Source organism: Dermacentor andersoni, chromosome 7 (assembly GCF_023375885.2).
Source record: "Dermacentor andersoni chromosome 7, qqDerAnde1_hic_scaffold, whole genome shotgun sequence".
Taxonomy (NCBI): domain Eukaryota; kingdom Metazoa; phylum Arthropoda; class Arachnida; order Ixodida; family Ixodidae; genus Dermacentor; species Dermacentor andersoni.
This window is the reverse complement of record NC_092820.1, coordinates 11569685-11593308: the sequence shown is the minus strand read 5'-3', so window position 1 is coordinate 11593308 and position 23624 is coordinate 11569685. Positions and strand designations below refer to the sequence as shown.

At 46.9% G+C, this 23624-nt stretch overlaps 1 protein-coding gene across 2 annotated transcripts in view; it reads right to left on the bottom strand.

Moving 5' to 3' along the window:
- The window catches only part of brun (trafficking protein particle complex subunit brun), a 642817-nt gene that overhangs the window by 306923 nt on the left and 312270 nt on the right, over positions 1–23624 (bottom strand). For both annotated transcript variants that reach the window (XM_072289153.1, XM_072289154.1), the window contains exon 14: positions 18550–18742. In XM_072289153.1, coding sequence (XP_072145254.1) covers positions 18550–18742 — 193 coding nt within the window. The remainder of the gene's footprint in view (positions 1–18549; positions 18743–23624) is intronic.

The window sequence follows — 23624 nt, the reverse complement described above, 5'->3', positions numbered from 1 at the left end:
GACAACACTGGCACGAAATCCTTGCTTCACCTTACCCATGAACAAGAATCTTCGCGGTGACCTTTTGTTGCTTGTGCCAATCTCGATTTGAGTTCTAAAATTTCCTTCTCCCGAGCATGCACTTTCCGCACTTCCGCACGTTAGGTCTCGCATTCTTTTTGGAGGATCTCTCTCTGTTTCTAAAATAAATCTCAGGGCTTCGTCCTTTGAAAAATCAAACTCTTTCACAAAGGCTAGAGTCTTGTCCCAATCCATTTCCGGATCACAAAAAATGCGTTTCCTTTTTCTTCATTTCCTCTTTTCTCTTGTGCTTCACGCACTTCACGTGCTTTTCGCTAGTGAGTCCCGTCTCCGTTTCATCGACCGGCGTCTTCGTCTTTTTCACATTATCGTACAGGTCTTGCCGGTGACTCTTGACACACCAGCATGTGTGAGACTGTTGAAACTTGCACTTTAAGTCTTAAAAACTGTATCTCGTTTTCCGAGGGTAACTCATTAGTGAAGTGTGACCCTCTCCCTGTTGAAATGCGCTCGAGACTTCTGTCATACATATAGCGCCTACCGATTTCGGCAGAAAAATTAAATTAACGAATCGGAATATTCCCTTCACTTTTCCTGCCAGTCTTGCCTGAAGTCCCATGTCAAATTTTTAGAGAAAAGTGTTGCTTAATGCAGGGGCGACTCTTAAAGGGCCCCTCACCAGGCCACACAGCAAACTTCGGTTATACGCTGGAAGTCGTTATGTGTCCTCCAGGGAGTGGTCTGCCACAAAAATTTTTCGATCGACTCATTCATACCCAGATAGCAATATTTCAGTACTGTGAACCCATGATTCCAGGAGGCGAGCTCCACTGCCAAGTGAGACTCTCTCCATTTTCCCCGTCTAGCCTCCGCAAGCGAAATTCCTTCCCTGTGTTTCCCATACTGGACCTCGAACATCACGTGACGCATACGTCAAGGGCTCTGCCTTCATTTGCATTTGCTGCATTGTCTAGTTTTCCAAAGAGAGATGTCCAATCAGCGACAACGGGTGGTGGAATTGGGGCTAGCGAGATGATAGACGATGAGAGAGCGGCGAACGGGACTGGTGTCCCTGCGGAGATGGCGAGTGTCGAGATGACATGGTGGGAGCGTCATTGCTGGTGGTATGTGTGATAACTATGACTTGCAACAATGAAGGTGCAGCAGAAAATAAGCTGTTTATTTCACAGAGCATGATGTTCTTATAGCCCACTGCTGGCATAATGTGCGCAGCTTATCAGGAGCATGGAATAACTATCACAACAGCGGCTCGCTAGGCACTCGTGCTATCGCATCTCATCCACCTTTAGACAACATTATACAGTCATTTCTTGAAGTCTGATCGTCTGAACCAATCGGGTGGCCGACGCTTATGCTGGCTAAGGCGTGGAGGCACCACAGAATCGTCGTTGGCTGGCAGTGAAGACTCCCGTGAATCCTCTGAAGCATCGGGTGGCACAGTCGAATCGGCTGTCGAAGGAGGTGGCGAAACCGGTGCATTTGTGCCGGCAGATGTCTGTTCTTGGCATACGGTCTCCATTACTAGCCCTGCCAGATGTCTCTTGAGAGAGTGCTCACTCGACAAAGATGCATGCTGTGAAAGCGAGGCTTGTTGTGCAAAAGAGGAGCAGAGGTGATCGGAGTGCAGAAATTGAACTTCACCCGACACGCGCATGAGGTAGGTCGCTGGGCTCACAACTTGCACTACAATGCCGTCATCATCCCAAGCGGTGCCCTCACCACGCACGCACTTCACAAACACTCTTTCCCTTATAGCAAACGCACATTCACAGCCCCTGTCCTTGCCTCTTTGCTGCTTAATGCACTGTTAAATCGTGGCTGTCGCCTCAAAAACAGCTCGGCTGGGGTCTTGCCAGCCACAGAATGAGGGGTATTCCTGTAAGACATCAAAAAACTGTCTAATCCTTCCTGCAAAGGTTGCTGCTTTTCATGTTCAGCTAGAGACAACACTTGCTTTAATAGAGCCTTCTTTGTTGTCTGAACTAGATGCTCCGCTGCTCCGTTGGAGTTTGCGTGATACAGGGGAGTCTTAGTATTGCAACGAACAATTAAGGGAGACCAGACACAACTATCTATTGTGGCTAACTTGTGCCCTGGGGGTAAATAAAAAGGACTGCCGCGTTCTGAACAGGAGAACAAGAATGCGTTCTTCTTCCCTCTCGAGCTTCGCTTTACCTCTTCTTCTTCTTGTGACGCTGACAAGTTCATATTACAATTACCCTGTGATGGGCTGTTCATACTAATTACATAATTAACTATGCCAACTGGACTTTAGGTTATTTACGCCGAAATTTTCATTCCACTCCAGCAACTTTAAATCTACTGCTGTATACGACACTAATACACCCAAAATTAGAATATGCATCGGCTGTTTGGGATTCATGATAAGTTAGCCTAATTAATTATCTTGAACTTGTACACAATAATTCAGTTCGTTTCATTCTTTCTATCTATAATAGAACTACAAGCATAAGCACTATGGAAAGTAACCTGAACTTAGCGCCATTAGCTTCTCACGAAAAATATCCTGTCTAGCTCTGTTTCACAAATTATGCTATCACCCTGTGCTACGAAATGATTTAATTATGCCACCCAACGTATGTTTCTCATCGCATTGATCATTCTCTCAAAGTAGGGTCGGTATAGTGCCACACAAAAAGTCTTTTTCATTCATTTCTTCCGCGAATATCTCAGGAATGGAACCACCTTCCTCCGGACACCCTTACCATTACTGATAACAATGCCTTTAAACTAGCACTAGCTAATATTGTATAAGTAGCCGCCATTTTGTACTCACCAAACATTATTGCTGTTCAGTTTTCCTAACCTGACCTTATGTTCATTTCACTTGTACCTTAGCTAACAGTGTATAATATCAGCAATGATTATTTCTTTTTATTGTAACATACTGCATTCTTGTAACCTTTTGAAACTGTTCATACCACTCCCCTCTGCAGTGCCCCCTGGCCTTGAGGGTAATACAAATAAATAAATAAATTAATTAATAAATAAATAAATAAATAAATAAAGTCTTGCACTTTACACTGCCGCCTGCGGCGACATTGTGTATTGTTTCGTAGGTACGCATTCTACTTTCTGTTATTATTGCTATGTGGTGACGTAGAGTTGAATCTTGGGCACTTTACTGGAGAAAACCAAAAATTACTTCTTGAAGGACAGGCAGTGATAAAGGCAAAGCTGGATGCCATGGAAACAGTGCATTAAGTTGCCATGGACGACATAAAAGCTCAAATTGAATCAATGGAACAATGATTATCGGCACTCCTGAGCTTAAAAGTCTCCACTTCAGAGGCATCGCAAGAGATTACAGCTCTAAGAGGAACTGTCACGGTGTGCAGAAATAAATACGAGAATACAGAAAACATGGTAAAAAACTATTCAGTAAGGTTCACGACTAGGAGAACCGAAGTACGCGGTGTACATAATCTAATATTTTATGGCATCCCAGATGGTGAAAGCAACGAATTGCCCGCCGCTTCTGAAAAAAAAAAATGTACAAGATGACCTTCATCAGCCGGGGTTAAATGACGTTAAAAGCGAAAGAGTGCACCGCGCCTTGGCAAGTATCGTACTGGCAAGACACACCCGCTTAGTGTAAACTTCGCATCTTTTAAAGAAAAACAACCGATCTTGACCAACACGAAAAAGCTTACAGGAACTGCAATCAGCATCTCGGAAGGTTTTTCGGAAGCAGTGCGCAGATAAAGATTGCTATTGTGGGAATTTGGGAAGAACCAACGCACTAATAGAGCATGAGTGAAAATGAAAGACGACGCTCTTTTTCTAGAGAATCAATGGTATGTCTTTGATGAAGCAACTAGGCAACTTGTCCAAAGCAGGTGATGCACAGTAAATGCGACCCCAAGCATTAGTTTCCTGGTTGTAAATTGCTGGCTGTAAATTGTAAAAATAAAAGGATGAATTTCACAGCCTTGCTTGCATGACAAAACCGACTGTAGTTCTTGGCACTGAATCATGGCTTGATAACCATATCGCAGATGACGAAAGTTTTTCAAGTGGCTACACGTGTTTCAGGAAAGATAGGAATAGTCATGGAGGAGAGTCTTTTGTACTGGTTCATAGCAATATTTCTTGTTCTAGGCTTCATATTAATGCTGCGTTGTGTGAAGATGTGTAGTGTCACATGAGACTGCGAAATGGCACTCCAAAAACTGTCTGCTTGTGTTAGAGGCCTCCCAAAACCTCAATTGACATTGACACATGTACTTGTATCTTTACTGGGTGACCACGTTTCACAGCCTAACAAATGTTATCGTGCAGCACAGGACGCGCCTGTATGTATCGGAAGCTTATGTAATGTTATTGTTGGTTCCGTCCACTGTCTGTCACCGAACCTTGTGTAATATGCACGTATGCGTGACGCAAATAGTGTAGAACTTTGTGGAAGACACGTGGGTCCCAGTGATTACTCTGGAACATTTGACGACTGATGTATAAAAGCCGACGAGTGTTTATACATCAGATTTTGACGATCACCCCGACTGTGTTCGCCGCTGACACCGTTCTTTAAGTGTCAGCTGTTCTTGTGGGCCCAGGTTCGCCCAATAAAAGTTAGTTTCGCCTTCCACAGCACTGCTACTGTGTTCTTTATACGTCACTACCACATGACAATATTATGCTTGAATTTTCAAAAACAAGAGAGACCATCCGAACAGACTCGTCACATACTTGCTACACAGACTACTTGATAATAGGAGGGGATTTTAATGTCCCCACATTCCACAATAGACAGCAAGTTTGTCAAACTTCTCACGTTTCGGGGCGATCAAAGAAATGATGAATATAGTAAAAACGTTTCACCTAACACAAATGATGACTCGGCAAACAAAAAAAAAGTAACGTTTTGGAGTTATTTTTAACAAATTGGCCCAATTGGGTAACCTTGATTTCGGTATTGCCTAGCCAAGCTATCATGAAGCGGTAAAGCATGAAATTAACATCATCATCATCATCATCATCATCATCATCATCATCAGCCTAGTTACGCCCACTGCAGGGCAAAGGCCTCTCCCATACTTCTCCAACTACCCCGGTCATGTACTAATTGTGGCCATTTCGTCCCTGCAAACTTCCTAATCTCATCCGCCCACCTAACTTTCTGCCGCCCTCTACTACGCTTTCCTTCCCTTGGAATCCAGTCCGTAACCCTTAATGACCATCGGTTATCTTCCCTTCTCATTACGTGTCCTGCCCATGCCCATTTCTTTTTCTTGATTTCAACTAAGATATCATTGACTAGCATTTGTTCCCTCACCCAATCTGCTCTTTTCTTATCCCTTAACGTTACACCTATCATTCTTCTTTCCATAGCTCGTTGCGTCGTCCTCAATTTAAGTAGAACCCACTACCTATTGTAAACTGCTGTTCCCTTCCGAGACTGTTAAACATTACTTTGGTTTTCTGTAGATTAATTTTTAGACCCACCCTTCGGCTTTGCCTCTCCAGGTCAGTGAGCATGCATTGCAATTGGTCCCCTGAGTTACTAAGCAAGGCAATATCATCAGCGAATCGCAAGTTGCTAAGGTATTCTCCATTAACTTTTATCCCCAATTCTTCCCAATCCAGGTCTCTGAATACCTCCTGTAAACACGCTGTGAATAGCATTGGAGAGATCATATCTCCCTGCCTGACACCTCTCTTTATTGGGATTTTGTTGCTTTCTTTATGGAGGACTATGGTGGCTGTGGAGTCGCTATAGATATCAGTATTTTTACATACGGCTCGTCTACACCCTGACTCCGCAATGCCTCCATGACTGCTGAGGTTTCGACAGAATCAAACGCCTTCTCGTAATCAATGATAGCTATATATAAGGCTTGGTTATATTCCGCACATTTCTCCATCACCTGATTTATAGTGTGAATATGATCTATTGTTGAATAGCCTTTACGGAATCCTGCTTGGTCCTTTGCTTGACAGAAGTCTAAGGTGTTCCTGATTCTATTTCCAATTACCTTAGTCAATACTTTGTAGGCAACTGACAGTAAGCTGATCGGTCTATAATTTTTCAAGTCTTTGGCGTCCCCTTTCTAATGGATTAGGATTATGTTAGCGTTCTTCCAAGATTCCGGTACGCTCGAGGTCATGAGGCATTGCGTATACAGGGTGGCCAGTTTCTCTAGAACAATCTGCCCACCATCCTTCAACAAATCTGCTGTTATCTGAGCCTCCCCAGCTGCCTTCCCCCTTTGCATATCTCCCAAGGCTTTCTTTACTTCTTCTGGCGTTACCCGTGGGATTTCGAATTCCTCTAGACTATTTTCTTTTCCATTATCGTCGTGGGTGTCACTGGTACGGTATAAATCTCTATAGAACTCCTCAGCCACTTGAACTATCTCATCCATATTAGTAATGATATTGCCGGCTTTGTCTCTTAACGCATACATCTGATTCTTGCCAATTCCTAGTTTCTTCTTCACTGCTTTTAGGCTTCCTCCGTTCCTGAGAGCATGTTCAATTCTATCCATGTTATACTTCCTTATGTCAGCTGTCTTACGCTTGTTGATTAACTTCGAAAGTTCTGCCAGTTCTATTCTAGCTGTAGGGTTAGAGGCTTTCATACATTGGCTCCTCATCATTGGCGTTTCTTGATCAGATCTTTCGTCTCCTGTGATAGTTTACTGGTATCCTGCCTAACGGAGTTACCACTGACTTCTATTGCACACTCCTTAATGATGCCCATACGATCATCGTTCATATCTTCAACACTAAGGTCCTTCCTGAGTTAAGGCCGAATACCTGTTCTGTAGCTTGATCCGGAATTCCTCTATTTTCCTTCTTGCCGCTAACTCATTGATCGGCTTCTTATGTACCAGTTTCTTCCGTTCCCTCCTCAAGTCTAGGCTAATCCGAGTTCCTACCATCCTATGGTCACTGCAGCGCACCTTGCCGAGCACGTCCACATCTTGTATGATGCCAGGGTTAGCGCAGAGTATGAGGTCTAGTATTTCATTTTTAGTCTCACCGTTCGGGCTCCTCCACGTCCACTTTCGGCTATCCCGCTTGCGGAAGAAGGTATTCATTATCCGCATATTATTCTGTTCCGCAAACTCTACTAATAACTCTCCCCTGCTATTCCTAGTGCCTATGCCATATTCCCCCACTGCCTTGTCGCCAACCTGCTTCTTGCCTACCTTGGCATTGAAGTCGCCCATCAGTATAGTGTATTTTGTTTTGACTTTAGCCATCGCCGATTCCACGTCTTCATAGAAGCTTTCTACTTCCAGGTCATCATGATTGGATGTAGGGGCGTAGAGGCCTGTACAACCCTCATTTTGTACCTCTTATTAAGTTTCACAACAAGACCTGCCACGCTCTCGTTAATGCTATAGAGTTCATGTGTGTTACCAGCTATATTCTTAATTATCAGGAATCTGACTCCTAGTTCTCGTCTCTCCGCTAAGCCCCGGTAGCACAGGACGTGCTCGCTTTTTAGCACTGTATATGCTTCCTTTGGCCTCCTAGCTTCACTGAGCCCTATTATATCCCATTTACTGCCCTCTAATTCTTCCAATAGCACTGCTAGACTCGCCTCACTAGATAACGTTCTAGCGTTAAACGTTGCCAGGTTCATATTCCAATGGCGGCCTGTCCGGGGCCAGGGATTCTTAGCACCCTCTGCTGCGTCGCAGGTCTGACCGCCGCCGTGGTCAGTTGCTTCGCAGCTGCTGGGGGACTGACGGCCGGGATTTGATCGTTGTGTTCATATAAGAGGTTGTGGCCAAGTACTGCACCAGGGTGGCCAATCCTGCTCTGGTGAGGGAGTGCGTTACCGGTTCTGGTCACCGGGATCAGGCCACACTACAGGCCTGTTTATGCAATTTTATCAACACGCGGATTTTTTTCTTTTTTTTAATCCGGTGGAAAATTTCGCGGCACCGGGATTCGAACCACAAACCTCTTGCACGCGAGGCGGGTGTTCTACCTCTACGCCACCGCTGCACTGCTTTTAACATTTTTAATTAACATAACCTATGTCAAAGAAAAATTTAGCACTGACCGAAAGATGTACAATTACGCGCAAGCCAATGTCACAGGTATAGGTTCTGCACAACGAGAATATTTAACCGAGCTTGAATTGCTTTCAGAAACTTCCAGTGTGAATGATTTATGGGTATCATATAAAACAAAAATTTTGGAAGTGTACCGTCATGAGTTCAGGCAGCCTGGCTTTATAGAAGCAAGCCTTGGCTAAATGCAACATTACATTCTCTTGTAAATAAAAGGCAAAGAATATATGCTAAGTTCAGGAAAAAAGAAACTTCCTTATTAAAAGAAAGACTGCGCTCTATTACCAATAAATTACAAAAGAAAACGATGGAAGCAAGGCGGATCTTTTTTGAGTCTTTTAACATGCGGTTGCAAATCAACTCAAAGGAATTCTGGACGTATGTCAAACGTAACAGGAAAGATAGGGTCTCTTTCTACCGCTTGAGCTAAATGGTGAAATAATAGAAGATTACTTTAATAAAGCCAGTTTTTTTAATAACTTCTTCGCCTCAGTTTTTTCCTAGAAAGTATCAAATGAGTTACCACTTTGCCCTAAAAATATAAACATGCAAGATATGAAAGACATAATGATTGATGAAAGTGGTATTAGAGCACTGCTAGAAACCCTCCAAAGCAGCCGGCCTTGACGGATTGACATGCAACCTCCCGAAGTCGTGCGCGCAGTTCATTTCTCCATATATAAGAGTGCTGCATGTGAAACCACTACTCACAGGCTGCCTTCCAAATGAATGGAAACAGGCCTGTGTTGTGCCCGCTCAGAAATCGGGGCCCCGGCAACATGTATGTAATTATGGACCCGTATCACTAACAAGCATATCATGCAAAATGCTGGAATGCATGTTATACACTAGCATTATGAAGCACATTAACACTGATTCACTGGTTGACTCTAAACAACATGGTTTTAGGCATGGTGTTGCTTGTGTCACGCAATAAACTGAATTTGTTCATGATGTATGTGAAGTGCTGGGTCGAGGGAATCAAGCAGATTCTGTGTTGATCGACTTCAAAAAAGGCTTTGATGTTGTGGATCATGAATTATTAATTTACAAAATGCATCGTTTTAACATTAATCCCCAAGTTATCTCTTGGATAAAGGAGCACTTTACACTGTTATCACAAGAAGTAGTGGTGAATGGAGCGACATCAGATGTTATTGATGCAACCTTTGCCATACCTCAGTGGTAAGTACTAGGCCCTTTGTTATTTTTAATTTTTATAAATGATGTGTCTACAAATGTTCTGTCATCAATGAGATTATTTGCTGATGATTATGTTGCGTATTAAAAATTAACCTGTTCAACACAATGCGTTGGCGGGCTAGTTGGTTCGAATCCATGAATACTTTGTTTAGCGCAAAACGACAGAGACAAGAAAGACGACAGGACAAGGCGCTACTCTCAACTGACATCATTTTATTGCGTCACTCCTTTATAGACCGCTCAAACCAGAGGAACATGCGCAGTGAGCACCATGCGGTGGAGCCACCAACATCCGATCCCAAGAGCGCACTCATGCGACAGAATCCAGTCATTGTCATTGGGGTCACAGTGCATTAGTGTGCCTTCCTTAACCTTGTACAGCGCTGAATTTGGTTTTTTGGATTCTGTCGCATGAGTGCGCTCTTGGGATCGGATGTTGGTGGCTCCACCGCATGGTGCTCACTGCGCATGTTCCTCTGGTTTGAGCGGTCTATAAAGGAGTGACGCAATAAAATGATGTCAGTTGAGAGTAGCGCCTTGTCCTGTCGTCTTTCTTGTCTCTGTCATTTTGCGCTAAACAAAGTATTCATGGAACCTGTTCAAATGATACAAAAATCTGCAAAATAATTTGGATAGAATATATACAGGGTGCAAGAAATGAAACATGCAACTAAACACACGAAAAATGGTTCAGATGCATTTCACAGGAAAAAAAAAAAATACGGTACAGGGCATGACTTACTATATCAATGGATCTTGCCTGGGCAGTGTTCTAGAATTCAAGTAATTAGGGATACATCTTGCACGGTGCATGTCTTGGCACTATCGTGTTGACCACATCAAGGGAGAAGCATGCACAAAAATGTGACAAAACACCAAGCTCTTTCCAAAACAAGCTTGTGATCTGTTATATAAAATATGTGCAAGGTCTATCCTACAATATGCTTGTACAGTCTGGGATACTTCGACAAACATTAACAAGGGTAAAATTGAGAAAGTGCAAAATCTTGGAGCCCAATATGTATTAGATAATTACAGCAGACAGCTAAGCATGACTGCTGCAAAGCAGACATTGGGATGGGAGCTGCTCCAAGAAAGAAGAGAAAAATTACGGCTTAAGTTCTTCCACAACATCCATAATTCTAGAATTGGCATAGACCGTGATAAGTTCATTCTATGACCCCATTATGTTTCCAGCCGTTTGGAGCATGTTCATTTTTTCCCCTAACAATCTGCGACTGGAATTGTCTACCATCAGCAGTTGTGCATATTACTGATAAGGCCAGCTTCGCTGTGGCACTTTGAATGTGTATGCTCGCATGTTTTGCACTGAAAACTAATACTGACCTCTTACCTGTATGCCATGCTGAAACATTTCTTGTATCCTGCTTCTATCTGCGTTACTATATGTATGTATGCCCCCCCCCACCCCCACTGTAATGCCACTTAGCGCTGTGGGCAATATAAATAAATAAATAAATAAAGAATGACAGATTACTGCAGTATGTATATATGCTGTGCCAAAGAACAAAGATTTGGTTTTTAGACAGTGCTGTTGTCTGTCCTTTTCTCTGGTCCTGTTATTTCGCTCTGTTTCCGCTCAATTCATGAACAAACCAGCTGAAATGTATACGCTTCTACGAGATATTTCAAAATCAGACATAAAAAGAGCTATAGAAACTGAAAATTTGATATTCACAAATTTGATCGTTTGGCCATTTATTGCGATGCAAAAGCTCTGCCTCCCCTTAAGAGCCTTAGTGTCAATTTTTACATCAGCAGTGCATTTTAGTTCTTTACTGCCTTTTGTTTAAGTCAACCAATTTTGTTGGTCCCGCAAGGGTCGAATTAACAAAGTCGGCTGGATTAAGTTGAGCTAGATGGACAGAGTATTGCACCAGTCTGCAGGGTACCGTATTTACTCGTTTCTAATGCACACCCGTTTTCCGTGACCAAAAAATAAAAGAAGTGAAAACCTTGATTGTAATGCAATTGATTCCATGACAAAAAAAAAAAGAAGTACAATATCGTGCACGTTGTGCTTTCATAAAGAAATACTATTTTCTCTCATTTGGAAAAAACAGATTTATTCCCAATACACTAAAGTTGTGATGAATAAAAACACAAATGGAAGCGGCATAAGGTTTTCACTGTGCCGGTACGAATCGCATGGGGCAACAGATATCACTCGTCATCGCTATCAGACAACTCCTTATCGCTATCAACAGACCAAAGCACTACATCTTCGGTGCCGTCCATGGCATTCCAAACCCCGCACTCTTTAAAGGCCTTGTTGACCATGGCAGACGGGATTGTGCACGATGCATCTTTCACCCATCCAGCAAAGTCCCGCAGCACGGAACACTTCATTTTATTGGTGGGCCTGAATTCATGGCAGCCAGTGCCAAGCCATTTGGTGTAGAGCACCCGAATTCTATCTTTCACTGGTTTGTTCAAACAAACATCAAGTGGCTGGAGCTGCGATGTTCTGCCGCCCGGTGTCACGACAAGGTCAGTGTTGCATGCATCCACCTTGTCCTTGATGCGCTGGTCAAGGTGGCACCTGAACGCGTCGAGCACAAGCATCCCACGCAGACACAAACTGCCGCTAGGTCTCTTCTGCCAAACGTTATCAATCCAGTCAGCGACCAAGTCCGTGGCTATTGAACCTTTTTCATTTGCATGCACAATCACACTACTCGGAAATATGATTCCTTTCGGGAGAGTCTCCCATCTGAAGATAAGATACTGGGGCGGCTTGTGCCCATCCGCAGTGCAACAAAGCATTGCGGTGACTAGTTTTTTCGTGGCCACAAGACAAAATGCGCACTTGCTTCGCCCTCTTCTTTTCAACGGTTGTGGTGGCAGGCATGTCAAAGTAGAGCGGCGTCTGATCGGCATTTCCAATCTGTCCGAAGTGGCAGCCGTTTCTATGGCACAACTCCCAAACGTACCGCTAAAAACTGCAATTTCTGTTGATATTCTTTGGGTGATTTTCGGCACATCCCTGTCCGCCTTCGAAGAGAAAAGCCTTTTCTTTTCATAACTCGGCCTTGTTTTCTTTCCAAACCTCCACTTTCACTCCGCTTTAGCTCTTTCTGTAGGGCTAACTGCATCACCCGTACTTTGAGCAGATCGATCGTCGCAGGCCGTTGTGCTGTATGCTGTTTTTGCACATATTCCGCAAGCAGCTCTCCTATTTCGGCGAAGCGGCCCTGCTTCGGTCCACTGAAACCCTTCCTTGTTGCTTTGCTGGTGAAAATATTCTCCTTCTGTTTGCGCCTGCCCAGCACGAAAGCTTCAGGAACTCCGAACGCCTGTGATGAGGCCCAATCTCTGTCCGGCTCCAGGCACATGATAACATTCCTTTTAAATGCGGCATCATGGTGGACTCGGCGTGTCTTTGCAGTCAGTGCTTCCATGCTGATTGAATAAACGCAGAAAAGAGAAAGACAGGCGGTAGACTAGGTTACACCAGTGCCTAGTTACATGTACAACATGGAGGTATGCACATGGAGGAAGCTACGGCAGCTAGGCTAGAAGCGCGTACGAGGCGAACATTTTTCGAATGCCGATGGCAATATGGTAACATGGATTTAGGGTCGTACTCGATTCTAACGTGCATGCAATTTTTGGACCCGTTTTATTGGAAAAAAGGTGCGCGTTAGATTCGAGTAAATACGGTAACTCTATTGTGTAGATAATTGCCGCCGAAAGTCCCGCTGCTGCTCTTCAAGCTGAACAGCCGGCACAACAATGGACGAGTTCATGTCATCTCCCCATGACTTCTGTCTCTTAATGAGTTAGAGCTGCCATCACATGAGAGGCAACATAACCAACAACATGTGACACCACTCCAGATTTTATGTTTCGGTCATTTTCTTGCTTACAAAAGCTTTGTTCTCTCTACGAATGATGAATTCGTTACTACAGAAGCCAAATCTTTCAATCTGGCTCAACTTTCCTTTAATATCCTCCGCGAGATGTTGCAGTGCTGCACAACCCAGTTGTTAACATGATTGAAAACAGGTTTACTCAGACTTAACAAATTAAAACAGAAGGGTTCTGCCACTTATGCAGGCGGCATCTTTAGCATACACTGACACAAATGAGGGGAAGTCCAGTCTACTCGTACCGCTCTTCCTTGTAAACATCTGGCAGGGAGCCACGGTTGGTGAACCAACAAAAGACACAATAGGACGGGGAAGGCAACCCTCTTTATGCACCTTGTGGGAGATAAGGGGTTCTTCTCTGTACTCTTGGGACAAAGGAACGACAACACAGCAGTGCAAACAATCACAAGGGCATTTATTGCACCTTTCATAGATCAATGCCTGCTAGCCGAGTTGCTATCCCCAAAACATGCCGATGGGCGCGCGACAAATCTAGAAGTCCGACTTACCGCGACCGCATTGCAAGCGAATATGTTCGCCCCATGCTGGATCCCAACGCCTGGCCGTTCGCGTGTACAGTCACGCGAATGGTGGCACGTTCGAAGGCGGCCACGCGAGACAGTCTCGCACAAGCATGGTCGCCGCACGCGGGGGCGGCACGTCCGCTCCCGCTCGCTTGCCGAACCCAAAGAGAGCAAGCGCCTTCCCTTTCGGCGCCCAAGTAACCCCGCAGCAGCGCGACAGTCGCGCCATCTCTCGCACAGCATATCAGGGGATGCGCTATGCGGGAAAAACATCAGGGGACGCGCGAGAGTCGCGCATCCCCACATCCCCCCAACCTTAAATCACTACATATTCCGGCGAAACATTTCACACAGTCTAACATCAGCACGTGCTTCGCGAACAAGGTGGTACATGCAACAGTGGCCGCGCCGGGGAAATGTCCATCCGCTGTCCGTAACATGCGAGCCGACTGTCCTTGGGGTACACTGCTGGCGTCCGCCGGTCACAGCAGCAGCTTTGCAGACTCGACGGCATCATTCCAGGCCAGGACTCTGGAAACGACGACGCAGTAGTCGGTACGAGCAAGTGTCGCTCGCGCCGACGCGCCCTGCTGGCAAGAGCCGCCGTAGCTGTCGGTGACCGCTGGCTCCTTTGTCCGCCGCCGAGGGTTGTGAGATGGATGCAGGAGGCCGCCGAAGTCGCTGCGCCGAACTGGCCACAGCATCACCATCGCCCGGGGTGACTCGATCGTAGTCCGGGGCAGCAGCGCAGACGATGTGCAGGTGACAGCAAGCCAGGGGTGACTCCAATCACGCTGCGTAAACTCAACACACTCTGCAAACACTAAAGTAGTGCAAGGGAGAGGAATTCTGCATGCGCATCGCCCACGTGGTACGATGTTCAACTCGTCTAGCAAAAGATCGGGCAGCTACTCAGATGCTAAGTTCACGTGAACGAAGCTCGCTTTCTTGAGTCGAACGAGTAATTTCAATTCGTGCGAGGCTAACTAGAATGAGGGAAGCAACTTGCAACACCTCAACGCCACGGTCCACCAGGTTGTGTCCCTCCACGTGCGACAGGCAGCTTCGTAAAGCCGTAGGCCTAAAGCGTCGCTACTCTGACAACAACCGGCATCCAAAAACAACACTCAAAATGAGCGCAAAACAGGCAGCCGCGAGGAGACGTCAGCTCTGTGAGGTGGTCCTACTCCGCTCGGTGCACACAGCACCCGAGTTGACGGCGCCCACCGTCCCAGACGGTGTCGGAGCGCCTGGTGCCAGGCCGCAATACCAGTCAGCCCGTCGTGGCACCCGCGGCCCGCGGCCACCCGGCTCCCAGAGCCGCGACTTCATCCGAGTCAAAGAGATAGAAGAAGCTATTTACATAAGAAATTCGGACCACCCACGAGGCTTCCGTACTCACTCGCTTCAGGCTTGCCACTGCTCCGCGGGCGCTCAGCCTCGCTTTCCCAGGATGCGGACCACGTGGCTCTCGTACTGACGCATGTCATTAAAAAAAAAAACACTTGCGAAAAGGCTTAGCATGTTGATAAGTTCAAACACACTACAGCCACCGTCGCCTCGCTCAAGAAAGCACGCCGCCGACGCTAGCGATCAAAAACCACGCTAGGCCTACGCTTCGGTTCAAACAAAGGTCTTGAACGAAGCAACACTTAAAATTATCGTCCGATGCCCCAAGAGGTCCACGTTGGGCAGCCAGATGTGGGAGATAAGGGGTTCTTCTCCGTACTCTTGGGACAAAGGAACGACAACACAGTAGTGCAAACAATCACAAGGGCATTTATTGCACCTTTCATAGATCAATGCCTGCTAGCCGAGTTGCTATCCCCAAAACATGCCGATGGGGGCGCGACAAATCTAGAAGTCCGACTTACCGTGACCGCATTGCGAGCGAATATGTTCGCCCCATGCTGGATCCCAACGCCTGGCCGTTCGCGTGTACAGTCACGCGAATGGTGGCACGTTCGAAGGCGGCCACGCGAGACAGTCTCGCACAAGCATGGTCGCCGCACGCGGGGGCGGCACGTCCGCTCCCGCTCGCTTGCCGAACCCAAAGAGAGCAAGCGCCTTCCCTTTCGGCGCCCAAGTAACCCCGCAGCAGCGCGACAGTCGCGCCATCTCTCGCACCGCGCTTGTACCACTCCGACCGCCAGGCCACGCGAGCCGTGCGGGAAAACAGCATATCAGGGGATGCGCTATGCGGGAAAAACATCAGGGGACGCGCGAGAGTCGCGCATCCCCACAACCTTAGGCAGCCCATAGATTGTTGGAGTAGCCCCGTCCAAAGAAAAAAGTTGGTGGTACAATGGTTGATCCAGGCGTCCTTTGTTTCATGGTCCCTGTAATTGTTCAACCAGCCGTCGCTCTGACTTCGCTATCGGGTCACGGATCAGCTTCACAAAATCTATGGGCTGCCCAAGATTCATAAAGAGGGTTGCCCTCTCCGTCCTATCGTGCCTTTGGTTGGGTCACCAACTTAGAACCTGTCCAAGATCTTGGTTTGAATGCTGAAGCCCCTAACTAAGGGTAACTCCAAGTCAGTTAGAAACTCTCACCATTTTGCAACTGACATTCGTGCACAGCAACTTGATGATGACGATGTGATGGTGTCTTTTGATGTCATTTCCTTGTTTACAATTGTTCCTGTTCCCCTGGCCATTGATGTGGTAAAGGCGTGTTTGAGAGAGGATTGCAATTTAGACAGTCATTCGTCTCTTTGTCGGCGGAGGAGATCGTAATTTTGTTGCAGCTTTGCTTGAACCAAACCTACTTCAGTTTCGCCAACATAACTTATCAAACTGAAGGGTGCCCTACGAGAAGTCCTGTTTCCGTTACCGTGGCAAACCTCGTGATGGAGCACATTGAAACACAGGTGCTGAACTCACTACACTTTTGGGTGTAAATGTATTGTAGGTACATGGATGACACTTTTGTAATTTTGAAAAGGGCAAACCTGGTTGATTTCCAAGTGGCGCTGAACGGCGCACACCACGCCATTCAGTTCACATACATAAGAGAGAGGGATAATGCCTTGCCTTTTCTGGATGTGCTTGTACATCGGGCCAGTAATGGCAGTGTGGAAACGACAGTGTACCGTAAGCAGTGCGACACCGAAAATTTTTTATCTTTTGACTCGCATCACCTGACTGAACACAAATGCTCCATTTTAAGAACTTTTTTATCACATTGTGATGCAGTGTGTTCGAGCAAGCAGTTACGGCAACAAGAAGTAGAAAAGGTATTTGATGCATTAAAACGGCCCCATTATCCCAGGATGTTTATTAACGATACTCAGAAGCTAATGCAGAGGAAAAGGGGAAGCGAGTCACAAGTGAGGGCAATGTCTATTATATATATATTCCCTATGTTCAGCATGTGTCCGATACTGTTCAGAGAATTTTGCGTCTGCTGAGCATACAAATAATTTTTAAAGACCATTATACCTTGGGGAATGTGTCCACGAAACCAAAAGACCACACCCCTGTGGAAGATCTGAGTGGGGTGTCCGATAAAGTCTGATGTGGAGATTGTGACATGACTTACATTGGCAAAACGGACAGAAAAAGGTTAACAAGACTGAAAGAACACAAAGGAGACTTGCCAAGGCCACCCATGTAATGAGTTCTAAGACCGAACTTGTTGAACGCTGCTGGACGACAGGGCATAGCTTCGACCTTGACAATGCGACAACGCTGGCCCGAGAGCAAAAGTGGGGGAAAAGAAAACTCCTGGAATTGTGGTTCATCTGTTGTGATGAATCGGAATGCAACACCAACTGTGGCTTCATGCTGGATGTTTACAAGGACGTGCGAGATGAGTAGTCTGGACCTCCCCAAATTTGTGTCAGTGTATACTGAAGATGTCACCTGCATAGATGGCAAAACGTCTATACCCTTTTGTTTTAATTTGTTATGTTCTGTCCGAGTAAAACTATTTTCAATCAAGAATTCACCTGGCTTTTGGAACATTTTTACAGTTGCTAACAGCAAGTTGGGTATGGTTGTTCATGACCAGCTTGCTTGCAAGCTTGTCCACAAGCATCAACAGTTCTTAACTAGCTTCAGGCTCCCTCTCAAAATACACATTAGTCTTATTTTTTATTTGCTTTGACTGCGCATTGATGTGGTGAATAAACTCAACAATCCTGCATCATCATGACGAAAGTGTACCAAGCTGACATTTTCCACCAACCCTGTCTGAGACATGGCAAAACAGAAATGCAATTATCCAAGGCACCCCTGCATTCCTTTATAACTGGTATCATGCGAAATAATTCACGAGTGATAGTGCAACCCAATGCAAAGACCAAACAAATAAAGCGATATCAAGACGAGGCACAATGCATGCTTGCCAGCAACTTATCTGCCAGCACTTTCAACTGAACCAAGGTCTTTGTTCTGTTACAAAAATCTCCTCTACTTTCTGCTAATGACAGCTCTCCAGGTGAGCTAGTTTGTTGCTGGAGCTTGCATTTATGTTGGCAGAGCAAAACTGCTGAAAACACAGATAAAGGAGATGTCTTACAGGTTTGACAAGCGCACACCAAGACTGCACTATCTTCTAGTGTCTACATTCTTTTGTTGACAATGTGCACTCGTCAAACCTGCAAGTGATAGCAGCAGCAGCAGCAGTAGTAGTAGTAGTAGCTTTAGTAGTAGTAGTAGTACTTTATTTTACAAGTGAAGTACCACATTCTATTAAAGAGACTTCCCATCTCTTTTGCATGTTTCTTTGTGTGCATATTTCGTTTAGTTTTGTGCTGCCAACATGAATGCGATGTTTCGTGCAAAACACCACGACAGCAGCTCTGCCAAGACCAGAATGCCCTTGACCCACCGTTCGCCTGCGTACAGGCTGAGTGCATAGTTGTTGACCACGTGGGCAGCGTCCCCAACGGTGGCAAAGTCAGGTGCCAGGGGCAGGTTGGCTGTGGCCTCCAGCAGGGGCAGAGGTGGCACCACCGTCACAGGGGCCGTTGGTTGCGCCAGCACACATTCGCTGTGGACACCCAGCACGCACGTGCTGTAGCCTGCACACATCGCCAGCCATTTGTCACTTAGATCTATATTGCACAAAACAAAGTAGGCATGATGCTGGGCACAGCCGTGTTTATGCTTGCCCAAGCAATGGCTGGCTACATCGACTCAAAGTGTAGAATGCAATTGTCTTTAAATCTATTGTTGGTGAGGCATCTTTGGCAAGTGACCAAGACGTTGCCGCTAGGCTTGTAACAAACTGAGCTGTTATCACAAGCTACATGGAGCAGGACATGAATAACGCAGATGAAACTGCATTATTTTATCAGATGCTGCAGGACAAAATGCACGCCATGAAAGGCGACTAATGCGCTGGCAGCAAACACAGTAAAGTGGGCGTTACAGCTCTTTTGGGCACTAATATGGAAGCAGCGACCAGCACGTGCCCTTTTTAACAGGAAAATCAAAGCAGCCGCCTTGCTTTCGGGGCTATGCACCCATGCTCTACAGACACAATGCTGGCCGAGTTTGATCGCAACATGGGGAGGCATGGCAGGCTCATGCCGCTCACGTTCAACAACTGCTCAGTGCACCGTATGCAAACCTCTCTGATGGCAGTGACTCTACTTTTATTGCCATCCAATACCACTTGGAAAGTGCAGCCACTTCGTTTAGGCATAATTTGTGGCTTTAAGGCATCACACAGGTGCTGCATTATGGAGTGCTTCCTCATCACTGTTGACCGCTCAGCCGCCAACTTGCAGCTTCGAGTTTCACTGTATTCAGCCCTTGAGATGGTGAAGGCAGCCTGGCTGTAAGCGACGGCCACTTGCATGTGCAACTGCTTCTGCAAGGACTCATCAGCGTAAGTAGTACCTGATGCCGAGCACAATGCTTCCAAAGAGGATTAGTCCGATGGTGATTTGCAGAAGTGCCTTGTTGCTGTGGGAGGCCATGACATTGGCTGGGTGACTTTATTTCTGCCCATGAAGAGGCTGACACGGCAGAACCGTGCACAGACGAGGGCATCGTTTGTGAATTGCAGACCGTGAGCGAGCCGGAGGAATTGGATGATGATGAAACCTCGGAGCCAGCACCCCTAAGTGCGCCTGTAGCAATGGGCTCTATAAGGGGCCTCAAGTAACTTGTCTATGCTAAGGGCCTTGGTGAAGAGCATGTTATGCTTTAAATAAAGTGGGGACCACCCTCATTGAATCTGCACTGCAGAAACAGACAAGCATCATGGGTTTTTTGCGAAGAAATAAATTTTCTGTTTTGACTAGCAACTTTCCTTTTAGCTTTCATCCAGTTTCTATGAATTTTCAGATATAATGAACGGATGCTGCTAGATACCCAGGTTCGTTATAAGTGGGCTCGACTGTATTAAAATTGTGTATAAACACTTTGTTATAGGGAGATTCGAAATATGTTTTGTTCTATGGATAAGAAGACACAAAAATATGGCTGTGGCTTAGCTAAGGTTAAGCCCAGGATGCGAAGCATACTAGCCTTTATTTTAGTTGTTGAACCACTGTTTAGCCTGGTGAACTGCTGTTGCTTGGCTATATTTGGTTCGGCTAGACGAAGAAACAACTCATGCGTTACTCTGCTTCGCCTTCAAGAGTGGAACGCGACAGCGTTCCCGTCGACCCGCCAAGGGGTGTAAGACAATGGGCTACGGCGCAGCGACTATGCGCCCCGCATTGGACGCGGTGAGCGTCGAGCAACGCAGCGTTCGGCGCGGCAACGAAATGTGCGCCTGAGCAAGCGACGCACGCCTGAGCCTTAGAAACAGCTCGTTTCTAAGGCAACACCGCATTCACTAGAGGCGCGTTTGTACCGCTTTGAAGCATCGTACTCGTGGCTCAGTGGTAGCGTCTCCGTCTCACACTCCGGAGACCCTGGTTCGATTCCCACCCAGCCCATCTTGCAAGGGTTGAGCCAAAGCCACCTGGAAAATCAGTCTCTGTAGCACGCCGCAACCTTCGCTTCTCATTCCAACGAGCAGCTCTGTCTCCAGGAGGCATCTCACCTCGTGAGTGTCTAGCAGAGGCAAGTGCAGCTGCTTATATACCGCCGCGACGCCGCGAGCGACGGCGCGAGTTGGAGCCCCGTTTCTCCTCTGTCGTGACGTCACGGTGTCACGTGGTATTGAAGGCGACACCGCCGCGCCTGAGGAGCTGGGTTGAGGTCTCGTAATATGCTTCGCATAAAAGTTAAATACTTTGTTACATCAAGAATTTCATTACATGGCTACGCGCTCGGGCCACTTGCTCCCAGAAGAAGACGAGGACGGCCTGGCTCACAAGCTCCTGCCTTGATCTTTTGTCGGTGCTGCGCTGCCCCTTCAACGACTCGGACCTTAACGGCCTCTTTTAGAAGTCGCCTGTCAAACGTGACTTTTTCTGGTGGAGGTATTCTCGACCCATGCAACAGACACCTCCTAGCAGCAGGAATGCTAGACCAATACTGGAGCTCACGCCAGTACACCGCGCCAGCCAGAGAATCCAGGGATTGGCCCCTGAGTTTGAGCCTTTACCTGCGAGGATAACGACAACGACGGCAGGTATGGATGCTACATCCCATACTACTACAACTAACCCTGCGATGGCTGCTCCGGAACCTCATTACACGCTTCAAAAACCGCACATGCCAAGTCCCTTCCATGGCGACGTTCTTGAAGACATGGAAGACTGGCTGGCGGACTTCGAGCGCGTGGCGGAGTTCAATGGATGGGACGACAAATTGAAGCTCCGAAACATCTACTTCAGACTTTTGGACGGTGCTCACATGTGGTTCCAGAACCGTGAAGATGTTCTGACATCATGGCGTGAGTTCTCTCGCAGCCTCTTGGACAGCTACGCCAGCTCCGATTGTTGGGAACGAGCAGAATGGGCCCTTCAACCTTGCATTCAGAAACCCAATGAGAGTGTGGCTATGTACGTAGAATACATGGTGCATCTCTTTAGGAGAGCTGAGCTTACCATGTCAGAAGACAAGAAGCTGCATCAGTTGATGTGAGGCGTGAAAGAGCAGCTTTTTGGTGGACTCGTTCGTAGTCCGCCCCAAATGGTTGCAGAGTTTCACACTGAAGCTGTCACCACGGAGAAGGCCCTGCACCAGCGCTCACACCAGTATGACCGGCAAGTGAATCTCTCCTCTGCTACCAGTGGCCTAGGAGCTCTCACGACTGACATCGAATCGCTTCGCGAGATTATTCGATCAGTAGTTCGCGACGAGCTGCGACCGCTACATCAGTTGCAGCGGCCTTCAGCCAACCACATAGCTAGCGCAGTGCGTGACGAAGCACCGCATGTGCTCGGTACACCACGTTACAAAGCAGCACCTCCGGTCGCTCCGCCACTTCAGGCTTTCATGACTTGATGCACAACTCACACTGACGTCTTAAGAGGCACCGTCCCGTGGCCGGCGACACCTCCTATCATGAGCAAATACCAGCGTGCAACTTATGCCGACGCATTGGGGCACCCTATCCCTGCACCAGCGCCGCTACCTGCCATCACCCCGTATGCCATGCTTCAGTAAGCGCAGGCAGTTCCTTATTTTGGAGAGGCTCGACCCGCCATGCGTAAATTGGACATTTGGCGCATGCCCGACCGACGACCGCTCTGTTACCACTGTGGTGAAGTGGGTCATGTCTACCGAGAGTGCCAGTACCACCATGGACTCCAGGAGTTTCCTATTAATTCACCCAGACCTCGTTTTGGACAACACCCACCTATGATTGAAGATTTTATTGCCCGGCAGTGCGCGCCACAGTCATCAAGGCGCCAGTTGCGATCACCGTCCCCACGACCATCCTATTCGAGAGGTACAGGTCGGATGTCGCAAGGATGATCTCCTAGCCCTCGCCTGGAAAACTAACATCAGTGACCTTTCGAGGCGAGGCCGCTGACACTCGATGTGCGGAAGACCTCCAATCGACGCGACCTCAGACTGACAGAGACTTGACGACACCTGTGTCTCAGGCGTAAGACAATTTTTCAATGAACATACCTGTGCTGGTCGAAATGTTGGTCGAAATGTTGCTGCTTTAGTAGACACTGGCACTGACTACTCGATTATCAGCGGGAAAACTGGCAAGCAGTTTAAAGAAAGTTGTTACGCCTTGAACAGGGACGTACGCACGAACAGATGGCGGACATGTCGCCGAACCACTTGGTGTGTGCATTTTTTGGGTGCAAAATTAAAACTCTATGTTTCCGATCAGTTCCCTCATTCTCTGAGAATGCTCCCGTGAATTTATACTCGGGATACACTTTCTTCAAGGGTATGGCGCGATCGTCGACCTCCGCCGACGCTGTATTTCTTTCTCTACAAAGAAAGCAACAATACGAGACGCCTGCCACCCCACAGCTGCTCAACAAATTACCGACGACAACATCACAATACCAGCTTGTGCTAGTCTAATGATTCCGGTAGTGCCCGAGGGCACATGCGAAGGCGAAGTACTCGTAGAGTGCAATGTCTCCCTTCTACTTACCCTCAGAATTAGCGCGGCTCGAGGAATCATTGAGGTTAGTGATGGCCAAGCTGACGTCTTGATCACTAACTTCAGAAATGAACACTGACACCTCTTTCGCGGCACTGCCGTCGCTTACGCTGAAGCCTTGGAGGACGTCATTGAGTGTTTCGCTTGTGGAGAAAGCGGCAGCAATGAAGAATGCGTTACAAATGTCGACATCAACAACGAGCTGTCGGAGAACAATAAGGAGGCACTGCGAGGACTGCTTCGCTCGATCGTCTAAAGTCGGTCAGACGCCAGTCACGTAGATCAGGATAATTACTTACAACAATGCACATCCTATTCACCAGCAGCCGTATCATGTTTCGCAGAAAGAACGCGAAGCAATCCAACAGCAAGTCAAGGAGATGATTGACGATGGCGTGATGGAGTGGTGACAGGTAGAACCT